The sequence below is a fragment of the Balaenoptera physalus genome (genome assembly GCF_965194825.1).
Source record: "Balaenoptera physalus genome assembly, chromosome: 17".
Lineage (NCBI taxonomy): Eukaryota > Metazoa > Chordata > Mammalia > Artiodactyla > Balaenopteridae > Balaenoptera > Balaenoptera physalus.
The window spans coordinates 4,121,798-4,148,834 of NC_138895.1; the positions used below are offsets into that span (position 1 = coordinate 4,121,798).

General features: G+C 39.8%; 1 protein-coding gene and 1 long non-coding RNA gene across 6 annotated transcripts in view; one reads left to right on the forward strand and one right to left on the reverse strand.

Moving 5' to 3' along the window:
- The window catches only part of RP1 (RP1 axonemal microtubule associated), a 183,816-nt gene that overhangs the window by 105,422 nt on the left and 51,357 nt on the right, over window positions 1–27,037 (forward strand). For 3 of the 5 annotated variants that reach the window (XM_082432985.1, XM_082432984.1, XM_082432983.1), the window contains exons 3-5: window positions 14,506–15,141; window positions 15,817–15,991; window positions 20,747–26,718. In XM_082432985.1, coding sequence (XP_082289111.1) covers window positions 14,506–15,141; window positions 15,817–15,991; window positions 20,747–23,766 — 3,831 coding nt within the window. In that variant the 3' untranslated portion in view covers window positions 23,767–26,718. Of the gene's footprint in view, window positions 1–14,505; window positions 15,142–15,816; window positions 15,992–18,139; window positions 26,719–27,037 lie in introns of those variants that run through there. The other 2 variants (XM_082432987.1, XM_082432986.1) reach the window with 2 other exon arrangements.
- Window positions 16,182–18,193, reverse strand: LOC309646619. The gene is made up of 2 exons (XR_014255476.1): window positions 17,832–18,193; window positions 16,182–17,798 (listed from the first exon to the last, which is right to left on the reverse strand). It is a non-coding gene; the product is annotated as an uncharacterized lncRNA (long non-coding RNA).

Below are 27,037 nucleotides of genomic sequence, written 5' to 3' on the forward strand. Positions count from 1 at the left end.
TGGGGGACAATTCTGATACATCTCAATTTATTTGATGAAAAAAACCTTGAACCATTTTTATAACGAAACATTACAAAATTACAATATAAAATTGTCATGCTGTTTTTCAGGCAAAATTAAAATTTCAGTTTCAAACTTTGATTAAAACTCCAGTCTGTGATTACGAATTTATCCTCCCCTTTCCTTAGAGGTACTAGGGTGGAAAGAACTGAGAAACACAGAATTCGAAGACAAATAAAGGGCCACTAGAGGGCCACTGCTAGTATTATGAAAGTTGTTAATTAAAGATGTACGTTTTTACTTATATGCGGAATCTAAAAAAACAAAAACAAACAAATGAACAAATATAACAAAACAGAAACAGACTCAGAGATACAGAGAACAATCTAGTAGCTGCCAAAGGAGGGAGAGGTGGGGAGAGGGACAAAATAGGTGAAGGTACAAACTACCAGTTATAAGATAAATAAGTCACGGGGATGTAATGTACAGAAAAGAAAATACTGTCAGTATTTTATAATAACTTTACATGGTGTGCAATCCCTAAAAATACTGAATCATTATGTTGTATATCTGAAGTAAGTATGGTAAGTCAACTACACGTCACTAAAAAGTACACGTGCTAAGAATTTAAACTAGAAATCAGAAATTTCCATTTTTAGAATAAATTGAAAAGACCGTGTTTGAGATTTAAAAATATTTTCTTTAACAGGAAGGGAAAACTCCTGATGATAGCATTAGTGGTAAGGATTAGCATGAAACTGCTATTTGGAGAGAATATCCAAATGACTTCCTTTTTAAGGTAAAAATGTCAAGTCAGTTGAAAAGAATTTCAAGGTGTTTTTCTCACTTTTAAAAAATAACCAACATCTATCTTAAAATAAGTAAATCTTTTTGCATAGTGCAGTTTTATTCAGGAACGTCTGTGTCCCCTAAGCAATAAAACATCTTTCCACAGGCAGTTGTTATTTTAAAATAACAACTTAATCTAAACACATGGACCGAATGAAATTTTCCACTTTCATCTCTTGTAGCAAGTTGGAATCTTCGAGCATCTAAATACTTCCCTGTGGCAGCGTACCAAGAACACACCATGGGATATTTACCTAAAATCGCTTTTTTTAAACTGGCTGTTTCCAATCATTGATGTGAAATCCCAAGAACTGCTTATCAGCTGAGAGAGCAAAGTGTAAACTGAGGATCTACTTACCTGATTTTTCTAAGCAGAGGTTTTGCTTTATTGTTCTGTCAAGATATTTAGGAATAAGTTTTTTGGATTGACTTGTCTCTAACCTTAGCTTGGTTATGTACATTTTGATGATAGCTGCATTTTCTGTCACTAATAATGAAGTTATTCCTTTTTTGGTAGAGTAAAATATACCCCTTTACAGTGCTTTGAGCACTCTTGAAGATTTTATGGAAAAGGTGATTTATCCCTGACAGGCAAATTTTTTAGAGCAACAATTTTTTTTCAGTCTTTCATTAGTAAATAGTACTTACCAAATTCTGACCAAGAGATTATAACTCATTAATTTGTCCTGAATTAGAAATAAATATTAGTCACAGAAATGATAAACTTCAAGTTAGTATAGTTTAAGAAATTCTTGAAATATATAGAATTCTGCTTCAATAATACTATTTCTCCATAAGACTGTAATAGGCTTGAACACATTTTAATCAGGATCATTTTGAATTTTAATTTATGGTACATCTAGATCAGTTTCATCTGGTCAGCCAGTGATGGAAATGTGAAATTCCACTGTGAATTTGGGGTCTTTTTGTTATCTCACTATAACTTAGACTATCAAGTCCATCATGGGCTCTGTCCATATCACAACTGTAGATACTGTATAACTGCTAGAGTTTGCTTGTTTCATTACATGAATAATATTCACCACTTTCCCAATTATTTCTCTCAGTGATCCCAAGACACAAATTACAGCCCCTACTTGAATGCCTCTAAAATCTCTCTTCTTCTGATCTCTCACCCAATCTTGAATGTCATATTAAATAACTGCTTTTTGGACATCACTACCTGGATCGTTTCTGTGACCTCAAACGAAGTATGTTAAAAAAAAAACGCAGTGGTTGAGAATCTGCCTGCCAATGCAGGGGACACAGGTTCGAGCCCTGGTCTGGGAAGATCCCACATGCCACGGAGCAACTAAGCCCGTGAGCCATAACTACTGAGCCTGCGCGTCTGGAGCCTGTGCTCCGCAACAAGAGAGGCCGCGATAGTGAGAGGCCCGCGCACCGCGATGAAGAGTGGCCCCCGCTCACTGCAACTAGAGAAAGCCCTTGCGCAGAAACGAAGACCCAACACAGCCAAAAATAAATAATAAATAAATTAAAACCGCATTAAAAAAAAAATGAAATGGAATGGATTTAGACAGTTCCTGACTTAACAGTCTCTCCTCTTACGTAGATTTATTGTTGTTATTGACACTACAGTTTTTTCCAGGCTTGAAAAACTTGAGTTACCCATTTAAAGGAGGATACAGCAAATACTTGTTAAAAATCCAACTCCTGTTGTCATCTTTGTTCTGCCTGCTTCACACAACTTTTGCTGAACTATGCTCTGTACTGGCTTCTTTAGTTACAGTAGATTATTCATTTAAAGGATTAAATAAATTACCTATCTCCTTGCCTTCCACAATCGACCTATTGTTATGTTATTTTGGGTCTACCTCTGAAATTTTTGGAAATAATTTCCTTCCTTTCTATTTCTATTCTCATTACTCTAAGTCAGCCCTCAGGAGCTCTTGATTGAACTATTTTTAGGGCCACCTCCCCAGTTCTGTCACCACAGCCTCCTCCCTCCAAATCATCTGACTTAGCAATGTCAGTGACATGTTGGGTTCTGATGCTGTCATTTCCATGCTCAAAAGTCTTCAGTGCATTTCCATGTTCTACAGAATAGAATCAAAACTCCTTAGCCAGGCATTTAAAAATTTTTATTTTATTCAAGTATAGTTGATTTACAATGTTGTGTTAATTTCTGCTGTACAGCAAAGTGATTCAGTTATACACATATATATACATATATATATACATTCTTTTTCATATTCTTTGATTTATCACAGGATATTGAATAGAGTTCCCTGTGTTATACAGTAAGACCTTGTTGTTTATCCATCCTATATATAATAGTTTGCATCTGCTAATCCCACACTCCCAACCCACCCCTCCCCCACCCTCCCCCTCCCCCTTGGCAACCACGAGTCTGTTCTCTATGTCTGTGAGTCTGTTTCTGTTTCACAGATAAGTTCATTTGTATCATATTTTAGATTACACGTATAAGTGATATCATGTGGTATTTGCCTTTCTCTTTCTGACTTACTTCACTTAGTATGATAATCTCTAGGTCCATCCATGTTGCTGCAGATGGCAGTATTTCATTCTTTTTTATCTTAGCCAGGTGTTTTTGATCCTCCACAGTATGCCCTCAACACACATATAGACTTTAACATTAGATAGAGAACATTACTGAAAAGTGGTTAAGAGGTTTCACTATTTACTAATTATGTGTCCCTTGGTAAAATACTATTCCTTCCTTGATCCTGGTATTCCTAGCTGGAAAACAGGGATAATAATAGTACATACCTCATAGAGTTGTTGTGAGGATTGAATGAAATAATTTAGTTAAAGCATTAAGCATGGTTCCTGGCACAAAGTAAGTAATCAATACACTTTATTATTATTATTACTGTTACTATTATTGTTCTTGTTACTACAGCACTGCTAGATGGGTAGATAAATAGATGCTGTTTATACATGGAATTTGGTATCAGTTCAGTTCTTCTCTATAAATTTTAGAAGCTGGAATGTAAGTCTGCTACAGCACTGGGAATTATGGCTCCCATGTCATTTAGTTCCTGTGTATTTCTCGTTAGCAGTTATTTCCAGACGAAGGCCTATGCCTGTTGTGTTGTATGGAGCACATTAAAAATTGATGTGACTGCTTGCTTTATGGGATTAGTAATAAAACCTAAATGTCCATCAATTGGTGAATGGATAAACAAAATATGGTATATTCGTACACCACACCACCACTCGGCAATAAAAAGAAACAATGTACTGATATATGCTAAAACATAGTTGAGCCTCAAAAACATTATGCTATTGATAAATAAACAAAGCCAGACAGAAAAGACTCCATATTGTATGATTCCATTTATATGAAATGTCCAGAATAGGCAAATCTGCAGAGACAGGAAGTAGATTAGTGGCTGCTTCGGGGTATGGGTGGAAATGAGAAATGACTGCAAATGGGGACAAAGTGTCCTTTTGGGTTGATGGAAAAGTGTGTGTATGGTTCTCTGTCATTTCATCACATGTGTAACCACCCCACAATCAAGACACACAACTGTTCAGTCACCACACCCACCATTCTCCCACACCATCCCTAACCCTGACGACCACCAATCTGTTCTGTAATTTTGTTATTTAAAAAATGTTATATAAACAAAATCATACAGTATGTGAGGCCACTTACCTTCAATCTAAGTATTGATATCTTAGGGCTTAAGTCTGCCATATTATTTTTTATTTTTTGTTCTCTTTGTTCTTTCATTTCCCTGTTTTCTCTTTCACACCTTCCTGTGGGATACGTGAACGGTTTTTAGAGTTTCATTTTGCTTTTTCTATATTGTTTTTGAGCATATCTCTTTGTGTATGTTGGTGGTAGCTCTAGGTATTACACTGTACATACATAATTATCAGTTTACTGATGTAGACATTTTACCAGTTTAAGTGTAGAAAACTTAGCTCCCCTTAACCTCCCCCATTTATATTTGTTTTAATAGTTCCTTTACATACATCGAGAACCATGTAAGACAGTATTATGTTTTTTGCCTCAACTGTCAAACAAATTTTAGAAAATTCCAGAAAAGGCAAGTCTATTGTATTTATTCACATTTATGGTCTTTCTGTTGTTCTTTCTTCCTTCCTGATAGTCCAAGATTCTTCTTTTCATAATTTCCTTTTTATGAGTTAACTTTCTTTATAAATTCTTTCAGAGTAAGTCTGCTTGTGACAAATTCTCTTAGCTTTCCTTCATCTGAGCATGTTTGGGTTACTCTTCGTTCCTCAAGGATATTTTCACTGGGTATAGAACTCTAGTTGACACAGCTCTCATTTTAGTACTTGAAAAATGGTTGTAACTTCCTTCTGGCCTCTGTGGTTTCTGATGAGAAATCTGCTGTCATTCAAATTGTTTTTGTCTTGTACGTAATATGTCATCTCTGGTTGCTTTCAAAATTTTTTCTTTGTCTTTAGTTTTCTGAAGTTTGATTATGATGCATCTTGGTGTGAATTTATTTGAGTTTATTGTCTTTGGGATTCAATCAGCTTCTTGTATCATAGTTTTTCTGTCGCAGGATATAGGAAATTTTCAGCTGTTATTTCTGGGAATATTTTTTTTCAGCCCCACCTACTTTCTCTTTTTCTTCTGCAACTCTTGATGACCCAAATGTTAGCTCTTCTGTTATAGTCCTAGAGGTCCCTGAGGCTCTGTTAATTATAAAAAAATCATTTTTTTCTGTTGTTCAGATTCCAGAGATAAAGAATCCATAAGTTCTGAATTGTGCACCATTCTGAGTAATGTGATGAAATCTCACACCGTCAGCTCCATCCCACCTGAGACATGAATCATCCCGCTGTCCTGTGTGTCCCACCCATTAGTCACTTAGCAGTTGCTTGGTTATCAGGTCGACTGGCATGGTATCACAGTGCTTGTGCTCAGCTGACCCTTATTTTACTTAATAATGGCCCCAAAGCTCAAGAGGAGTGATGCTGCAATTCAGATATGCCAAAGAGAAGGTTCACCAGGAACCACATTGACTGATGCTTTGATCTTGGACTCCCCAGCCTCCAGAACTGTGAGAAATGATGCCTGTTGTTTAAACCATCCACTTCATGGTATTGTTACAGCAGCCTGAACTATGAGAGATGCCTGTTTCAAAGTCCAGGAGATCAGTAGTGTGGGAAATTGTTTCCAAGGTAGAGACCATCGAGGTTTAACATCTAGTAATTTAACTTCATCAGAATGGACCTTACGCAGAGTTCCATGTGGGTTGGATGGGAATGACAAAGGGCATGTTCCATACTAACTGCTCCAAATGATTCTGCTTCCTGAGGAAATCCGAGCCCTTCCCTGGGCTCCTTGGATCTGCCTAGAGAGGTAAATTCTAGCAGTTAAAATGAGGCAGGGTTCTCCAGGCATATATATCTCTATAACACACTACATTAAACCCAAGCAGAGGATCATTCCTTTCGCAGATACTTATCGAGTGTCCGGTGTGTACGAGGCACTGAGCTGTTTCTAGAAATTCTGAGGGAATAAATTAGTTACACTTCTGGTGCTTAATGAGCGTATTGACTAAGAAGCCACCAACGGCAGTGTGGTGACAAGTGTGAGAGAGTATATATTTATACAGATAAGTGAGCACAGTGGAGGCTATCTGTTCAGCAGAGAATGCTTGCGCAGTGGGAAGGCAAGGGTGCAAGAGAGGTTCCTGAGATGAGCTGAGTATTGAAGGAAAGGATGGAAAGGTGGATGATAATGTAGGGCAGGGGGTTAGGGCTAGAGAAGGCATACGGAGTAAAAGATACAATGTGTGCAGAAGTGTGGAACCACATTTAAGAAATGTCAAGTGATTCAAATTGTTGAGTAAGACACATGAGATGAAATTGGAAAAGTAAGCTGGAGTCAGACCACAAACGGTGTGGTACAGTAGGGTGTGGGAGTAGTTACTAAAGGATGTGAGAACAATGGAAGTGTTTTAAAAGAATACTGACATGGCAAAATAATAATTTACATTTATTGAACACATTAGGACATTAGGCACTTTGCCTAACATGTAATATATATTTTAGTCTTCCCAATGAGCCTAGAAGGTGGGTGTTTCCCGCTATTTTACGGCCAGGGAAACAGTCACAGAGAAATTAAGTAAATGGCCTGGAAGGAAGAGACAGGATTTGAACTGAGGTCTGACTTTAGAGCACATATGCTTAACCTCTGTGCACTGGCTCCCCGCGGTCTGGCTCCTTGGTCAGTGGTGACCAGACAGAATGGAACAGAGATCCCCAGGTGATCTGTGTGCATGATCAAGCTTGAGAAGCAGTGGCTTAGACTTCCTACAGTGGCATCTGCCAGAGACAAGGGCATCCCCATGGTGGCAACAGGTGTATTGGTCCCCGTTCCTGACTGGAGTTATGGGAGTGGAACGTGTGTTAGGGGAGATGCTTGGAAAGGGAGGGCCCCTTCATGCTGACTTATATGTATGAAATTTTACTTTTTCTAGAAGTGCCCCAAAGGATTTCCTTTAGTTGAAATTCCTTCGTTGTTGAAATAGAAGGAAATGGATGTGAATTGTTTATCCGACGTGGATTATAGGATTCATTAGTCCTTAGCTATTTAAGAGCAGATTATATCTAACTCCAAACTTTTAAAATTTACACTTCAATTTTGAGCTGGTAATAATGCCATTCATGCCTATTGCTACCCTGTAAACATGCATTTCTTTAATGATGCAATTGCCCTGTCTTTGTGTGATGGTGATGGTTATAAATGGAGGTCTGTATCAAGTTAAACACTACTGTTTCTCTTATCTACTCCCCTCCCTTCCTTCCCTCTGTCTTTCCTTCCTTCACTCAGTGCCTCTCTCTCTCTGCCCTCCCTCCCTTCTTCCCTCCCTCCCTTTCTTACTCGTTTTACTTTTTAATTGGTCATTTGTTACAAAGGCAGCATTTACAAGGCAAACCGTGCAGCTTTATAATCTTTTTCCTTTTGTGATCTGTTTGGAGGCGACGTTTGGCAGCACAAGTGTGAACCTGGTCCTTCTTTCCCAGAGGACCTTGTCTTTGCGGTTCAGAGCTGAGGCGGGAAGCCTGGTAAATCTGATTAGGTGAGGTGTCTTCAAATCAGATTAGGCTATGGGTAGCCATCAGAGGCAGTGTGTGTCATCTGCGGACTGCATGTGTGACAGAGTCCTGAAACATGTTCAAACCCCATGATGATTAAGAGAGCGGTGGGAGAGCTGTGTGTGCAGAAGTGTCACATCACTTCTGGGTGGTGCCTCTCTCATTTGTCCCGTTATGCTGAGTAGCCAAATTGTTACATTTACAGCCATTTTCATATAACTACACTGATACCATAATAAGCAAGAGTGCTTACATTAAAAACAAAGGCTGTTTGTATATTTTGGAGAGTAATCCTTTGTCCGTTGCTTCATTTGCAAATATTTTCTCCCATTCTGAGGGTTGTCTTTTTGTCTTGTTTATGGTTTCCTTTGCTGTGCAAAAGCTTTGAAGTTTAAGTAGGTCCCATTTGGTTATTTTTGTTTTTATTTTCATGACTCTAGGAGGTGGGTCATAAAAGATCTTGCTGTGATTTATGTCAAAGAGTGTTTTTCCTATGTTTTCCTCTAAGAGTTTCATAGTGTCTGGTCTTACATTTAGGTCTTTAATCCATTTTGAGTTTATTTTTGTGTATGGTGTTATGTAGTATTCTTTTTTTTTTTTAATAAAGTTATTTATTTTTGGCTGCGTTGGGTCTTCGTTGCTACGCCCTGGCTTTCTCTAGTTGTGGCGAGTGGGGGCTACTCTTCATTGCTGTGCGCGGGCTTCTCATTGCGGTGGCTTCTCTTGTTGCAGAGCACAGGCTCTGGGCACACGGGCTTCAGTAGTTGTGGCTCATGAGCTCTAGAAAGCAGGCTCAGTAGTTGTGGCACACAGGCTTAGTTGCTCCGTGGCATGTGGGACCTTCTCGGACCAGGGCTCAAACCTGTGTCCCCTGCATTGGCAGGTGGATTCTTAACCACTGCGCCACCAGGGAAGTCCTGTTGGGTAGTATTCTAATTTCATACTTTTACATGTAGATGTCCAGTCTCTTATTGAAGAGACTGTATATTCTTGCCTTTGTCACAGATTAGGTGACCATAGGTACGTGGGTTTATCTCTGAGCTTTCTATCCTGTACCATTGATCTATATTTCTGTTTTTGTGCCAGTACCATACTGTCTTGATAACTGTAGCTTTGTAGTATAGTCTGAAGTGGGGTGTGTGTGTGTGTGTGTGTGTGTGTGTGTGTGTGTGTGTGCGCGCGCGCGCGCGCACACACACAGTGGAATATTACTCAGCAATAAAAAGGAACGAAATTGGGTCATTTGTAGAGATGTGGATGGATCTAGAGTCTGTCATACAGAGTGAAGTAAATCAGAAAGAGAAAAACAAATATATATTAATGGATATATGTGGAATCTAAACAAATGGTACAGATGAACCTATTTTCAGGGCAGGAATAGAAACGCAGATGTAGAGAATGGATGTGTGGACACAGTGGTGGGGAAGGGGAGGGTGGGATGAATTGGGAGATTAGGCTTGACATAAATACACTACCATGTGTAAAATAGATAGCTAGTGGGAACCTGCTGTATAGCACAAGGAGCTCAGCTTGGTGCTCTGTGATGACCTAGATGGGTGAGATTGTGGGGGGGAGGGAGGCCCAAGAGGGAGGGGATATAAGTATACATATAGCTGATTCAGTTCATTGTACAGCAGAAACTAACACAACATTGTAAAGCAATTATACTCCAATTAAAAAAAAAAACCTAGAGTTTTAAAAGTAAAGCAACAAAACAAAACAAAACAAAAGCAAAAGGCTTAGGTCCTTTTCTTTTTAATGACTACCATGAGTAAATACTGACTCAAACTTGCTTATCGAAGAATGACAAAATGTCATTTTTAGCAGCGTAACAACTTTTTCTCTTTAATAAAAATAAATGAGGACTTAAGGCTGTCTGGGAGGGAAATGCTTATGAATTGGCGAAGTATTTTCTCCTGAGAATGATACTAGGTAAACAAGATGCAGTGCAAGGGCAACTAATTAGGAAGATTTCAGAACTGCGGAGCATGCCGGGAACTGGCTTGTTTCTGGCTATGGTCCCCTTAAGGTGAATTCTGTCTGGTGATTAGCATCACCTCGGATTAAATTAATTGGCTGTACTCAATCCCTGAGTGGATGCACTAAGAATAAATCCAAAGACATTAGTTTCCTTGCACGAAACAAGCAGGTTACATATCCGGTAACATTTATGGGAATCATTCAAACAACTTAACCCATCTTTTCCTTTATAAGGGAAGTTGCAAGTTCTGGTAAGTACAAAACTATTTAAAATCTTTATTTTGAAAATAATCTATTTTAGCCAGTTGTACTTTATTTTACATATCTAGCCTACATATTTGTGTTCTGTATGTAACCATTAGAAAAACAATAAACACTGCTAATATTATCTTTACCCAAATATGCAAGAAACCTTCACAATATGCTGATATTAAAGTAGGAGGGAACTTCAGTATCAGGAAATCAAGCAATTCGAGTGTATTAAAACATGGGAAAAGTTTTGTTTTCTTCTGATTATAAAAGCTCTATTAACTCTTTAGAGCAATCTGGGCAACACCTTAAGGAGGAAGCTGCTTGTGCTTCAGCAGTGCTGTGGCTGCCATGTGCTTCTCTTCTGAACCCTCAGCCCCAAGGCCACCCCACAGCGTTATGACCTGTGAGATGAACTACTTTTTCTTGCAGCATCAGATCTCTGAATTGCTATAGAACATTATGAATATACCTCTCTTATGTTTTGTTTTCTACTTCATTTTTCTTTCTGAATTGCTTGAATTCCTACTACATGCTAGAAAAGTAAATTAAAAATATAATTAGGACATGATGCACCTGCATCTTGTGAATCCGTCATCTGTTTTGTCAAGTGAATAGTGGAGAGAAGGTACAGCCCTCTTGGTAGAGGCAACTATTTAGCTCTGAGCAGCACAGATGATTCAGACCAATGAAGGCACGGATCAGCATAACAATGGTTGAACCTAGTGAAACAAAGGGTATTAAAAAAAAATCCGTTTTATGTTAAAAAGCAACGCAAGTATCCATGACAGGTCCGTGGTCTGACTGTAGGCAATGAAGAGCTTGCAGAGAAGTGGGGAAGATATCGACAGCAAGCGTCAGGCCATTAGAAGAAGATTTCAATATAATTTGGGCTGGAGGCAAGAGACTGTTAACTGGGTCCTTCGCTACCTCTAGGGCAGTCAGTGGTGAGGAAAGTAGAGGGCCTGAAGATCCTAGCTTCCTCTTTTCCCTCTGTCCACCTCCACTTCTCCTCCCTCAGCATAACCTGCTGGGAGAAGAATTAGACCACTTTAGGTACTCAGTTTTTTTGCTCCCTACATAGCCCCTAAGTATCCTACCGCATTATCCGATTTCAGAGGGCAAAGAATAAACCTTGTTATCTAAAATGTATGTAAAGAAACGTTAAAAAAATTTCCATCCAAATAATTCCGATTAGTCTTTGAAGCTGATTATGAAAGGTGCACAACTAAGACAGGGTAGCTAAAAGTTGTGGAGGCGGGTAGCTCTGTTTCACGAAAGCGGACGCCCTACTGTCAAGGCTGACTGACCGCGTCGCCGGTCTGCTCGCGTGCAGCAGCAGAAGCGGCGCTAATCCCTGCCTTCTTCCTGGAGGGCATCCCCCCACTCTGTGCCCCTGGCATCGCAGCTGTACACAGCTCTTCCTCTGGAGACCGCCACCTCTCCCCAGCCTCAGCATCTCTCCTTGATGTTTTCCTGGTACCGTGACTCTTCCTCAGTTGTGCTCCTGAATTACTCTGTGACTTTCCCATGGACACCGTAGGACGTACATATGATGATGTCAAGGCAAAGGCTGAAACGCTCCCTCTGGAACGAATCAACTTTGCACTCTGTTCCCCAGTGATGATACGGTGCGCTGTATGCACGGAGATCCTTCTATTCACCCATAATACTGACTCTTCACCGTGCTCAGTGCAATGCCCACCTCACCCTAGGCTCTTAAACCTTACCCACATGTATGCAACATCTCAACACTCTCCAAAACTTCCCCCAGTGACTCCTAGGAGTTCCCAGAGATCCTCTTACATGCAACTAGGACCAGAGGAACTTGCATTTCCATTTTGCTTTTGCTACAGCTTCCTCATCAAGGTGCCTGGCAACTACCCTGCTGCAAGTACTCGTTCTGTAAAAGCTCCTCCACTGCTGGGCATATGGCATCTTCCCAGGATGTGGTAACTTTAGCTTCTTCCCTTCATGCATCAGGTTCAAAACCAATGATCAGGACGGGGCAGCAGTGGGATAGGGACAATGGGGGCCATTTCTTCCCTCCACTTGACCCTATCTTCCATGGTCTCCCTTCTGGTCCCAGCACAAAATCTCCTTTCTCTTATTTTAGCCCAAAATGAAGAAATCAAAATGAACAAAACCCCCAAAACAAAACCCTTAGCATATCAGCTCACATAACTGCGTTCTCAACATGACGACCAGGTCAACAGCTCTCCAAATAGTGAGATCCAGGCAGAAAACTACTGGAATTAAAAGCCTCACTACGCACTTACATATAGATAAATATAATTTCCAAAATTAGGTGAAAAATGTCTCAAACATTATTCATGTAAAATATTTTCAAATAAATACTAAGTAAACCAACCTAAAAAGTAGTTAGAGGCAAATAGTTCTGAAGTCTTTTGTTTAAATACTGAAGGAATTCATCCCTTTCACAGTTGGTGAGGGCCTGGAGATTCAGGGCATGGCACAGTTTATCAGCTGAGGATGAGGGGAGATTGAGGTTTTGCTGACTCCACTGCAAAGCTGGATTCCCCAGCTCCTGATGCGCATGCCTGCTACAGCTGCCTTTAGTGTCGTAAGAATTGTTATCATTACTTTAAACTGCTTGGGAAGAGAGAAGGGGAGACACATCTAATTTCTAGGCTGATCTTTGAATGCAGTTTCCTAAGTTACATATAAATGAGATTTGTAAATCGTATTGTAGATAAATGAAGAGTCTTAGACAACAGCTTGCAAACATTTAAGTAGGTGATTTGGGCCAGATTTATAGCTGATTTATAATGACAGACATGCCTTGTTCATCTCTGTAATACTGATCATATTTATTTAGTTTGTTCAATTTGTCTTCAAGGCTGCAGGGCATTCTTACTCTGTCAAAAGACACCAATAATTACATTGATTTAAAACAACAGAAAATAGCCACACTATGCTACCAATGAAAAACAAGCCCAGCATCAGATAAACCCTCCCACAAGCTGCTCACTTGTCAGTCAGACTCTGGCTTCACTTGGAAAGTGGAAGAGAAAAACCTCAGTGATTGGTGAAAATGGCTCTTAAATTCCCTCCTGAAGTTCTCACTTTAGAACCACTACAGCGAGCAGTAACCAGATTGCACCATTTTAAGCAGCCCATATTAATGTCATTCATTCTAAAAATATTTGTTTAGTGCAGCGTTTCCCAAAGTAAGATTGGTAGTGTGTTAGATAATGTACCTGCATGTTCTACAATCTGTAATGGAAACATCTTACACTACCTTAACATGGCCCTTAGTTAAGGATATATATGATACATTTCTTCTAGAATTTAATGTCAGGAGCCAATTTCCTCTAGATGAGTTCATTTGATTCCATCCAACAGACAATTTGAACTTTATAAACTTTTCCTGTTTTCTCCCTTTTCTTTAACTGCCGGGACACGCAGAACTAAATCGATCAGTTGCAAAACTCTCTTTTCTCGTTGGATGATGGTTTCTGATTTTACATTTTTTAACTGTTCAATAATACCTGCTAATTTTAAAGATTCACAAAATTTGGCAATGTATAAAAAACACAAACATTATCCATAGCTCTGCCATCAGAGATAACCACCATCAACAATGAGCTGTATATACTTCAGACTTTCTTCTTCTAGTATAATAAATATTGTACACATTGGCAATGGCATAGCATGTGTATTCTATAAGCTGCTTTTTCGCTTAGTAATAAATAGGTCATGACCATTTTTCTATGCCAATAAATAAAGCCATGTTCAACGGCTCATAGTTTTCCATGGGTGTATACATCACGATTTATCTACCTAGGCCCTTATTAGTGTCTTTAGGTTGTTTTTAATGTTTCAATGATAAATACCGTTACTTAACTGCTGCTTTTATGTCTTTTTTTTTTTTTTAATTATTTATTTATTTATTTATTTATTTATTTATGACTGTGTTGGGTCTTTGTCTCTGTGTGAGGGCTTTCTCTAGTTGCGGGCAAGTGGGGGCCACTCTTCATCGTGGTGCGCGGGCCTCTCACTGTCGCGGCCTCTCTTGTTGCGGAGCACAGGCTCCAGACGCGCAGGCTCAGTAATTGTGGCTCACGGGCCCAGCTGCTTCACGGCATGTGGGATCCTCCCAGACCAGGGCTCGAACCCGTGTCTCCTGCATTGGCAGGCAGACTCCCAACCACTGCGCCACCAGGGAAGCCCTATGTCTTATTTTAAGCCCCGAAAGTTATCTTTCAAAATAGGTAGGTATAATGAATCAATGAATGAATGAATGAAATTCGAGGAAGAGCTATCGGTAGCTGGCTTTCGCATTAGCACCTATTCTTCACGGTGTGAAGATGAATAATTTTCTTCCCTCTCCAGGTCTCAACCAAAATGAATGAAACTCCTTCCACCAGTTTTTCCATGACTCGTCGGATTTCTTCTGAAGGTCAGGTTCCTTCTCCTCGCCAGCTGGGCGTCACTCAGCCTGTCGTGGCCAAAAGGATCAGCTTCTACAAGAGCGGAGACCCGCAATTTGGCGGCGTCCGGGTGGTGCTGAACCCTCGTTCTTTCAAGACATTGGATGCTCTGCTGGATAACCTGTCGGGGAAGGTGCCCCTACCCTTCGGGGTGAGGAACATCAGCACCCCCCGAGGAAGGCACAGCATCACGCGCCTGGAGGAGCTGGAGGACGGCCAGTCGTACCTGTGCTCACACGGCAGGAAGATGCAGCCGGTGGACCTGGACAAGGCCCGCCGGCGCCCGCGGCCCTGGCTCAGCAGCCGGGCCCTCAGCGCGCACGCGCAGCGCGCACGCGCCGCCGCCGCCGCTCCCGCCGCTCCCGGCATGCTGCGCGCGCCGCGGCGGCTTGTGGTCTTCAGGAATGGCGACCCGAAGACAGGGCGCGCAGTCTTCCTGAGCAGGAGGGTCACGCAGAGCTTCGAGGTCTTTCTGCAGCACCTGACGGAGGTCATGCAGCGCCCGGTGACCAAGCTGTACGCCACGGACGGAAGGAAGGTGAGCGTCGTGAGGGACGTGATGGCGGCCCCGGGGAAGGAAGGCTTTTCCCGCGCCTGTGCGTGTGCGTGTGTGCGTGTGTGCATGCTCCCTGCTCATGGAGGGCGCTGGCTCCCCCCGGTGGCTGTTCTTCGCTTCCAGGTCAATGCAACGAGGCGTGGGCCCCGTGGGCCTTTTTTTTCCTTGCATGCCCAGTTCCCCGAGCCTCGCGTTATAGAATGTGTCGGCACAGAATCTGTCTTGACGCTATTTCTTGAAAAGGCGTGGCCAAGAGTGACATTCTGTTGGGTACAGAAAGCTTTTCCTGTGACCTGCGTGTCACTTTCCCGGTGCTGGCGTGTCTGTCAGGCCCTTTCCCAGCTGGATGCTTGGGTGGGGAGGACAGGGGCAGTGCTGTGTATCCTTTAAAGGTTTCTTTGGTTACGATGGCAGAAGACCGGTCGGGCTGTGCCAGCTGTGGGCTGAAGACGGGCGTTGGTCTAACACCCCCTTCCCCCCTCCCCTTTGGTTCTTCGGTATTTTGTATACGTCATTTGGTGCCCAGCGAGTGGTGAGTGATTATCACTTTAAAACCCAGGAGGCTGTTGAGTTAATCAGTTATAAACCCACCGTATGGAAAGAACAAAACTTCATGCTGTTCATGTCAGGACCATAACTCTGATTTTTTTCCCCTAGGTCCCCAGTCTCCAGGCTGTGATCCTGAGCTCTGGAGCTGTGGTGGCAGCAGGAAGGGAGCCATTTAAACCAGGAAATTATGACATCCAAAAGTACTTGCTTCCTGCTAGAGTACCCGGGATAATCTCTCACCGTGTGTACCCCAAGGGAAATGCTAGGTCACAAAGCAGAAAGAGTAAGTCACTTAAATATATAGCTCTTATTTTTAGCACTGAGTTTTGTTTTTGTTTTTGTTTTTTAACCTCAACAACAACAAAAATTCATCTTAAATGACCAATTTCCTTCATCACAGAAAAGGAGAGGATCAAAACATTCTAAACTGAAATTCGTTATATTTGTAGCTGGAGAGAGTCATAGAGATCATCTGATAATTTTTTTAAAAGATTTTTTTGAAGTCAGTCGATATATCTGTTTAAATTGATGAGGTTTATCTTTTTGTTTGTTTTCTGTTTTTGTTTTTGCATCTTATATCTAGATAAAAGATCGAAGTGCCACCATTTCTTGATTTAGAGAGGAATTCTAAATTCCGTGGAATATGTGTAAGTGACACTCTGGTAGTTGCAGAGTTTTCTCTAAATAATACCATGCAGATCATAGCTGAGCTCAGGTTAGTTGATCAATGTATTTAAAAAAAATCTCTGGAAATTCCCTGGCTGTCCAGTGGCTAGGACTCCACGCTTCCACTGCAGAAAAGAGGGCACGGGTTCGAACCCTGTCCAGGGAACTAAGATCCTGCATGCCGCACTGCGTGGCCAAAACAAAACAAAAAAAAGAAACCTCTAACTACATACATGCTATACTTTCTGAAGTTATTCCAGTAAAAATCACAGGCCCTTAAATCCACTTTTATTTATTAAAAAAAAAAGGTTCATATAGCCAGTTCATGCTGGTTAACAGTACTCTGGGTTGATAGTTCCTTAGGAAATGCCGTCCAATGAGACGTTATCCTTTGGATAGGGGAGGAGGAGTGCCTCTTGACACCCAAGAGTGTGGTGTAAATTCCCTTTTCAGGCAGAGCTAATCTCATTATTCACAGTGCTCAGTATTTTAGCTCCATGCGAACGTGTTGATTGCCATTTACACTTCCTTTTTAATTTTTATTTTATGTAAGCATGGAATGATACACATTTTAAGTGGTGTTAATTCCTTTACTTATTGCTGAACTAGGCAGACTCAACTGTTCCTTACTGTCGTTCTTTAGTTATTTCATGGATATACTAAATAGCCAATTGTTCATGTGTCTGTTTCGTAGGCATCAGCTGCCCAGCATCTTATGTGCAGGGTAGTGCTAGTTCACCTTGGTCATTTCATCAAAATGATTTTATTGTCTTCTGTCTGATGTGGGTTTCTGAGCATGATTTTTAATGGCTTCAGGGAATCTGAGGGCTTTGTTAAGTTTTACTTTAAAAAATGATGAGTGAGACATTTTCATTTATAATTTTGGTGAAAGTATACTAAAAATAAGAGGAAGTATCTCTGGGCTTATACTTTGAAACTAAAGGTATTTAATTGATGGTAAGCATGTGCACATCTGTACAAACTACTAATTTGACTGAGTTTAGAAAGCATGAGTTCCAAGGTTATCTCTAGAGGTACACGTTAAAAAAAATACTTAGATATCTGGGTATTTGACTAGCTCTGTTCTCTTTTGTGGCTGATATTAAATTAAATGCACTGATTATACAAAATGAATGCTAAATTAATAATTATTACTAGATTAACCTAGCCTTTAAAATAAGTTCTAAAAATGTTTTTACTTTCATAATGGTATAGATATCTCACTTTGATATACACAGGTAGGAAAATGAATACCACTGTAAATTATTACTTGCTTATATGAATAGATAAGCAGCACTTGGTTAGACCCCAATTTCAGTACCGGTGAACAGAATAAAACGACAAAACCAAATCCCACAAAAATCTCTTTATTTTTGCTAGAATCCTTAGCAATTTCTACTTTATACTTTCCTTTTTAAAATTGCCTTATTAAACTCGTCTTTCCTTTTTAAAATTGCCTTATTAAACTCGTTAAGATTAAAATTCTGTGAATTTCCTCACTGAAGTAGAGTTATAAGTTCTCTTTTAAAGAGTAGTTTGTAGAAGTGTACCAGATATTACAGTGAACTAATTTGACCAATGAATATATAGAGGTGAGAAACCTATTAACAACATTTTACTATGAAATTTAGAAAATATGGTATTTTTCATACTAATTATTTTTTGTTTTCTTTCTTTGCTGCCTCTTCTATTGGATATTTATAACTTCTCTGTCTTCCACATTATATTTTGATGTGGGGCATCTTTTACTTTTAAAATCTGAAAGTGAGCACACATGTACCTTCAAGCCCAAGGTCTCAAATTTATTCTGTTTCTTCTGACAAAATGCAGAGTAATGATTGCTACTCAGACCATTCTTTTGCTTCTGAAAATTACTTGGCCTTAGAAAAAAATGATTCTCAGAATTTATTGATATATCCTTCTGAAGATGATGTTGAGAAATCGATTATTTTTAATCAAGATGGCACTATGACAGTTGAGATGAAAGTTCGATTCAAGATAAAAGAGGAGGAAACCATAAAATGGACAACCACTGTCTGTAGAGCTGATCTTTCTAATAATGATGAAAAGAGTGAGATAAGCAGTGTCCCAGGAAGAACAGATGATGGATCATCTGGTTTAAAGATTACAGCATGTTCATTGTCTGCAGATGTCTCACCTCTGGAGAAAGGCAATAATCAAGAGGGCAGTTTGGCAGAGAAGATCAACAGTCCAATGAGAGATCAGGATACTGAAACTTGCAATTCTGCTAGTTGGGAGAGTGCTGCTATGGACACAAATGCCACCCAGGGAACTCAGGATCAAGCTAAACATCATTTTTATAGGCCCCCTACACCTGGACCAAGGAGAGTCAGGCAAAAGAAATCTGTGATAGGGAGTGTGACCTTAGTATCTGAAACTGAAGTGCAAGAGAAAATGATTGAGCAGTTTTCCTATAGTGAAGAAAGGAAAGATGGGGAAAACAAATCTGAGTATCACATGTTCACACATTCTTGCAGTAAAATGTCATCAGTATCCAACAGACCGGTACTTGTTCAAGTTGCTAACAATGAGCAGGTAGAGTCATCTTTAGAAAGAAAAAAGGAAAGCAGACTGCTCAAATCAAACACAGTAAGCACTGGTGTTGTAGAAATTACAAGTCAGAAGATGTTAGAGATGTCCCATAATAATGGCTTGCCACAGACTACGTCAGAAAACTCAGTTATGGAGGAAGGTATAGTTGATAGTGTAACAGCAGACAACAAAACTAGTGTCAAGAATTTAAGAACTTACGGTAACACCAATGATAGATCCAGTCCTTTTTTAGCAGATGCAACTCATTCTTCAGGTAACAACTCTGGAACTGACAAAACTATTTCAGACACCCCAGCTTCAGTAGGATCCTCTACTGTCACCACAAGAATTGAAAAACTAATTAGTGAGTTTTCTCAGTGTGGTTTAACAGAACTTCCAGAAAATGAAAAGCAGATTTCATCATCTGTTGCCAGCAAAAAGAAGATGAAATCTCAGCAGCATGTGATAAATTCCAAGCATCAGGGTGGGGAGACTGCAAGGAAAGGAATCCCCAGGAAGAGTAAGAGAATAAACACAAGAGGTAGAATTGCACAGGAAACCATACTGCAAGATTCACGTAGTCCCCTTAAAGGAGAGATACTTTGTGAGAAAGACCTCCATGCAAGTGATATGGTAATTGAATCAAATTATTTTTCTTCCAAAAGTAATAATGCTGTGAATTCCAGGAATCTCCCTAGAAATAAATTAAATACTATTCATAATCCTAAGGTTCAGGGACTTTTAGCCAAAAGAAAATCCAGACCACTAAACAAAGTAAACTTAGGAGGACCTACAAAAAGAGAAATTGGTCAAGGAGAAAAAGTGTTTTCCCATAATGAATTTAGATATTGCAAAAATACTTTTGAAAATCAAAATTTATTTCATATGTTTAACTTTCTTGAGCAGAAACCCAATGCTTTTTGTGGACCACAGGCTCAAGCAGAAAGAGCATCTCGGTATTTGAGAGGAACGTCAAAGAAGAGTTTAGTTCCAAAAGTTAATAGTTCACACATAACTTTAAGAAGCCAGAAAAAACAAAAAGGGGATAGGTTGAAATCAGATACTATTGTAAGTAAACAACATGTCGCAACCAGGGCAAATTCCTTAGCTTCTTTGAAAAAAGCTGTTTTTCCTGAGGCTATTACCCATCATTCAGTTCAAAATTATGTACAGAGATGGTTGCAGAACATAAGTTCAGATTCAGCTTTGCAACCTAGACAGTCAGCTCCAATATGCACAAAGGAAAGGAGTGTGGTAGGTTATAACAACAGTTGTTTTCCAAGAAATAATTCCCACAAAAGTTCTGGAAAAGGAAATAATTTTGTCCTGGAAGGTAATAAACATATAACTGAAAATGCCAGTTTGACACGAGATAATCTAGGGAAAGAGGTCGGTACATCTTTTGACAAAGATAACAGTGAAGAACTTACCAAAGATCTCTATGGGATCCAGGTTGAATCTCTGAAGGATGCTTACTTGCTTTCCATTCATGAATATTGTACTTTGTCACAGTCAGCTATTGATGATGCTAATACTGAAAGTCAGGTATCTGCTGAAAAGTCAGGACAAGAGGTAAGCCTTGTTTACAAAGACATAAACCTAGCTACAAAAGGGCAAAGTGTAGAGGCTGCCATTCAAGTAGATCTTATGGAAGAGGACACTCCAAAACGCCTGTTACCAGGCTGGTTGCTTCGCCAACTGCAAGCTTTAGTTCCTAGTAGTCACAAGACTCAGAGTGGAGCTGTTCAAATGCCAGGTTCACTTGCAGATATTCCCTTTCCTTCTCCGATATATAATTCATCCACTAATGTTCTTCTAGCTTGGCTCCTGGTGCTAAACCTAAAGGGAGGTATGAACAGCTTCTGTCGAGGTGATGCTCACAAGGCTACCAGCGGAACTTCAGAAATACTTGCGTTGTTGGAGGTTCTGAAGCACGTTGCCGTCACAGAGGAAGCGGATGACTTGAAGGCTGCTGTTGCCAGTTTAGTGGAATCAACCACAAATCACTCTGAACTCACTGAGAAAGAACAGGACATGGTTCCAATAGATCCTTCTGCAAATTGTTCTACACCCAACATTCAGATAGTTCCTAAATGCATTGAAAATGAGAAAACACAGAAAATCTCCTCTTTAGACGGAGGCTGTTCTGCCAGTGAGGACAGTGTCTCTGAAGTCTGTGTTTCAGAGGTGACTTGCTCTCCATGTGAGATGTGCACTGTGAATAAGACTTATCCTCCAAAAGAGACTTGGAACCTCAGTGATAATTCTTTCCCCAGTGATGGCTGTACCACGGATCAGACCTCCATGAATAAGGCTTGTCTCCTAGGAGAGGTCTCTTCACTTACTGACACTGTGTCTTCTCATAAGGCTTATGCTTATGATGAAAACTGTGTCTGTGAGATGGCTTGCCCAGTTGATGAGGCCTACATTCCCATCAAAGTCTGCAATACCAGTGACTTTTTAAATTCCAAAGAAAACACATACACTGATAATTTGGAATTGACCGAAGAGTTAGAAAGAGTTGGTGAAGTTCAGAAAGACCTAAATATTTTGGCAGACACTGGGTGTAAACATGGCTTTAGTATATTGGTGTCACACCAAAATGTCAGTAATTTAAGCCATGGTGGCTTTTTCCAAGATGCAACTGAATCAGAACTTCATAGGAAGCATAGTTCTCCAGATGAATTTAAAAATTGTTCATTAAAGAAATTTCAGGATAAAAATGCATATACATCTTTTGATAAGGAAGACTCAAAGACTTCTGAAGAACCAGGCTCAATAACCAACAGCATGACATCAAGTGAAAGAAACATTTCAGAATTGGAATCTTCTGAAGAATTAGAAAACCAGAACACTGATATCTTTACTACAAAGGTAAATTCAGGAGAGCAAGCTACTGAAGAATTGATCCAAAAGGAGTTAGAGGCTAGTACAAATTTGGAATTGATCAAAGTCTCTAGCAGGAACATTACAGAAGAAGAAGGAAGGAATGGTGTCATTTGTGAGACAATCAGTAGGAGGCTGGCAACACCACCATCTTTAGTATTTTGCTATGATTCTAAGCAAAATACTGAAAAGCAGCTCATTGAAGGAGAAACTAAAATGAGAGTAAAAAAGATGGTGGAAAGCATGGAAACTGGAAGTTTTGCAGAGTCTCCCCTTAATTTTAAAAATGACTTCAAAAGGTCAGGGACTTCTGATTGCTCAGATTATAGACAAGACAGTGAGAATGAACAGTCATATAAAACATCCAGTGATGGCCCCAGTGACGGTGGTGAGGAGATGGCCCAAGAGAAAGAATATAATAAAGGATTTGTTAAAAGGACAATAGAAAAACTTTATGGTAAAGCAGAGATTATGAAACCATCTTTTTTTTCTGGGTCTACACACACATCTCAGGTTTGTCCTTATGATTCTATGGAATTTCGGGGTGCTGGGAAAGTAGGTCTTTATGATTCTGAAGGTCAGTCATTTGGCTCTTCTGAACAGGTATCTAGTAATTCAAGTGTGTTGCAGAAATTTCAGGAGGAAAGGCGAGATAAATGTGATTTTAATAATGTGAGGGCCAGTTACCATGGGGAAGACATTGTGGAACATGGTACTGAACAAAATGGTCATAACAGAATTCTCAGAGACATGGAAGAGGGGGTACTGATTGACAAGGGCAAGTGGCTTCTGAAAGAAAATCATTTGCTAAGAGTATCATCTCTCGAAAATTCTGGCATGTATGGCAATGCAGACACCACATCAGTGGATACTCTACTTGATAATAACAGCAATGAGGTACCGTATTCACATTTTGGAAATTTGGCCCCAGGCCCAAACATGGCTGAACTGTCCTCTTCAGAATTGGAGGAACTGACTCAACCTCCTGAACTGAGATGCAGTTATTTTAACATGCCTCATTGTAGCGACTCTGAGCCTTTTCGCGAGGATTTGCTGGATGTTCAAAATAAAACTTGTTCTCAGGAGAGAATACCAAACCACCATGCAGAGGAGAAGGGTAATCATAGGTCAGAGAGAGTATGCACATCTGTCACTCATGTCTTCACATCTGCTGGTAACAAAGTCCATCCTGTCTCTGATGATACTATTAAAAACCAACCATTGCCTGGTAATAATGTAATTAACAGTGCACTTCAGGAAGGTGACTCTTTGGATAAACTCTATAATATTTGTGGTCAACATTGCCCAATACTAACTGTTATTAACCAGCCTGTAAATGAGGAACACCGAGGGTTCGCATATTGCAAAGATTCTGATATTGAAAATTCTTTGAGTGTCCAATTATGGATGAAAATACACCCATGTTTACTACAGTCAAACAAAAACATGTTCAGAGATAAGAACAATAAAGCAAGTAGTAGAAAAGCATTTATTGATGATGCCATTGGCAGTACATTTGATTGGCTTTATTTTAATAGCACATTTGACTTGATGGATAAAAGGAGAAAATTAAAAAGAATTAACTTCTTGGGGTTAGAGGAAGAAAATAATTTAAATAAGTTTCAATCATATTTAAAGAATTTCTTGCACACATTGTTGCTAGTTGTGGGTCATGTGAATACAAATACACAGAACCCCGGAAATCAGACAAGTGAAATCTTTGAAGTAGTTGATGAGAATAACAACGTACTAAATAACAGATTCCAGAACTCAAGAACAAATCTCAACCAAGTAGTAAGAGAAAATAACTATCATTGCTCCTTTGAAATGCTTGGCCAAGACTACCTATTTTGCCAAGTTGAAGCATCCTTAGATATCAGCAACAGAAGCATATTAGAAATATTTTATATTTTTGAAGATGAAAATCTTTTCATTTGGGAAGAGGAAAACTAATTAAATTGAACTGATCTTGAAAGCCGTGATGAATGAGAAGCTCTCTCATTTCAATATCAGCACGGCCTTTCTTCATGAGAAAGATGAAGCACATGGGATGGATGTGGATTAGATAACCTCTAAGAATTTGCCACTTCTTCAAAATGAGCTTACCCTAGAAATCTTGCCACTGGATTATCCAAGTTGACTTTCATCATTTCTGTGTTCTTCATTTTTTTCAGCAATTACAGACTCAGTTTCTATTCTGTTATTTTTGAAGTTTCTCTGTTTTTTTCTTGAACATGTATAATTTCTTGTTTCTGTTATTTTTCTCCTAAGACATCATAAATGCCCTGAGGACAGGAATTATATCCCTCCTTTTTGTTATGTTGTCAGCTTAGTGCAAAATGTGTATTGAAGGTATTGGTGAATTAATGGAATAGACATAGCCTCAGATTACTTCATTTATTAATTTTAACTGCTGATTTGATAAAAGTATGATTGTAAGATCGCAACAACAATCTCATAAGTTTTTTTTTGTGTGTGTGCCAAATGTGTTGAATCTAGTTTCCTCAGAACATCTGTCTAATGTACTTGCAAGCATTTCCATGGGAGAGGATTCACTGTTTTTCCTCATGACTAGAAAAAGATGCTCTACTACTAAGCTGGCTCTCCAGTACTTTGCGTAGAAATTAATGATCTCTTAAACATTAGTAAAATGTCAAGAAATTCAGATAGGTCAGAAAAAAATGGAAAAGTGTAAGGCATGCTCTGTGAAGAAAAATGAAAGGAACTGGAATGATTTAACTTGGAAAAGAAAAGAGAAAGGTGACTTCACCCAGAGTTCTCAAAATTGAAAAAGAACTGCTGTGGAGAGGAACTTGACAGATTTCTTTCTGTGTCCACCTGCATTAATAAAATATTTAATTAGATATAGATAAAAACATGTTGCTTAGAAGGATAAATAAATTTGATTAGACTAAGAACCATAAATTGTCTCTTGAATACTTGTTATTTTTGCCTGGGGCTTAACCAGGGAATCTTTTAAGTTTCCTTGTTCTTCATGACTATTTGATGGTATAGAAACAAGTCTTATAAAACGTGGAAATTTATGTCTCTTGTCTGGAACTGACTCAAAATAGAAAAATTAATGTTTTTGGAGCCACACACGGAGGTGCTAAAATAACATAAATTTGGCGTTGGGGAACTAAAAGTAATTACCTATATAAGGAATACCTTTGGTTTCAGTTCAGCATGAGTCATAAATCCATAAAATATTACGAGTTGCTATTTATTTAACCAGAGGAAGTCTACCTCTACATAGAGTAGGGCTTTTCTACATTGTGATGCACTCTTCTAATTGAAATATGGAAGTTGTAATGTTATGTAAGCTTCTGTAATGAGCAATGAGAAATTTTGGTGAAATAAAAGGGCTAAAACTGTGGAGATATACATGCACTTAGCGTTACTGCACTTTGCAGATACTGCGTTTTTTACAGATTGAAGGTTGGTGGCAACCTTGTGTCGAACAAGTGTGTCAGGCACATTTTTCCAGCATTTCCACATGTTCCCTTTGTGTCTCTGTGTCACATTTAGGTAATTCTTGCATTGTTTCAAACGTTTTCATTATTAATATTTGTTGCTTTGTGATTAGCGATCTTTGATAATACTACTGCAATTTTTTTTGCTTTGTATTTTAAAATTATGGCATGTATATTATTTTTTAAAGATGTAATGCTATTACATCTTAATAGGCTATGGTGTAAACATAACTTTTATGTGTATAGGGAAACAAAAAAATTTGTATGACTTGCTTTATTGTGACATTCACTTTATTGCAGTGGTCTAGAACCGAACCTGCAGTATCTCCCAAGTATGCCTGTGATAGAAAGGGGAGGAGAATTAACACTAAAGTTGTGCTAACTGTATACCAGGGGCTATGGTAATCTTACAGATTTATTATCTGTAACCCTTCCTCATAGAGATGCTGTGAGTTTGGCTTTGTTGCTGCCTTTTTATAGACGAGAGAACCCAGAAGCAGGGAGGTAGAGTACTTTTGTCAGTGGTGCACGGTACATATGTCAGGATTTGAACCCAGTCCCTTTGTGCTTGAAAGTCAATGCTATTTTTACTAATTTTTATTCTTCTCGCGTGAGGAAGAAGGAGTAAGATGTTTTAAAAATTATTAGCACTCTCCCCAGAGCAGAGAGACAAGGAAATTATTTTTCTTTTTAATTTGGAAGGAGTGATATTTAGATGTACCAAGGAGATTGGGGAAATCACTCACAACAACGAGGAGTTTTTAGGAAAATGTGGCATGTAGCATATGGTTTTTAGTAATACTACATCAAATGATGTCCTAGGAGACCCAGACGATATTGGGAAGAAGAAATTGGGAGTGACAGACATGAATGGGTAATACACGACTGTGTAATGTACTTGTCTAAAATGAACATGTTCAGAGGCATTGAATTCTGTCTGAGCTTTGGAACCAGGTCTTACTCATGTTGCTATCCCAGATCGAACGTATTACTTGGGACGTGGTAATAAGCACCTAGTAAATGTGTGTTGAATGGATAAGAAGTGCTTTTGAGCGCTCTTTATTAACTTCGAATCCATACATGTAGAAAGATATGTAAAGATGCTGAAGGATAGAACTAAATTTCTTATATTTTTTGAAGCAATATTCCAATCATCTTTAAAAGAACGTGAAAATGATTTTTTTCTTTTAAACATTCAAAGGATTTTTTTTCCACAAGGCTTACATTAAAAAAAACCTTGAAACGCTGTGACATTTAGAAGACCAAATGAGACATTAGAGGAAATTTAAGAATATTGCCCAGACCTGCCCGCCTTCGAGATAAGTGCTTGCGGCAGAGGAAGGGGCGCTAGCCTGCTGCGTTCAGGGGAATGGCCCCAGGGCGGGCTGATGCAGTTCCTGCTTGCGCCCACCAGATGGCAGCTGTGCCCCGTGCGGCCGGGAGCTCAGGGCCCCTCGGGGGAGGCTTCCCGGGCTCGCGGGAGCACCTACGGCGCCTCAGGCCCAGCGGGACGGGGTGGGGGGCAGTCCGGGGGCTGTTTGCTGCCGCTTCAAAGAGCTGAGGACCCAGTTGTGCAGGCAGCCCCGGGTCTTAAAGCCCGGAGGTATAGAAGTGTTCGCAATGAAGGGAAAGGCACTGTTAGCAAGGAGTCTAAGTCCGCGAGTGGAGGGGCTACGACGGGGAACGCCGGCTGTCAGGAATCCTCGGAGCCGGCGCCAAGGGAAGCCTGGGGACAGTGGGAGCAAAAAGCA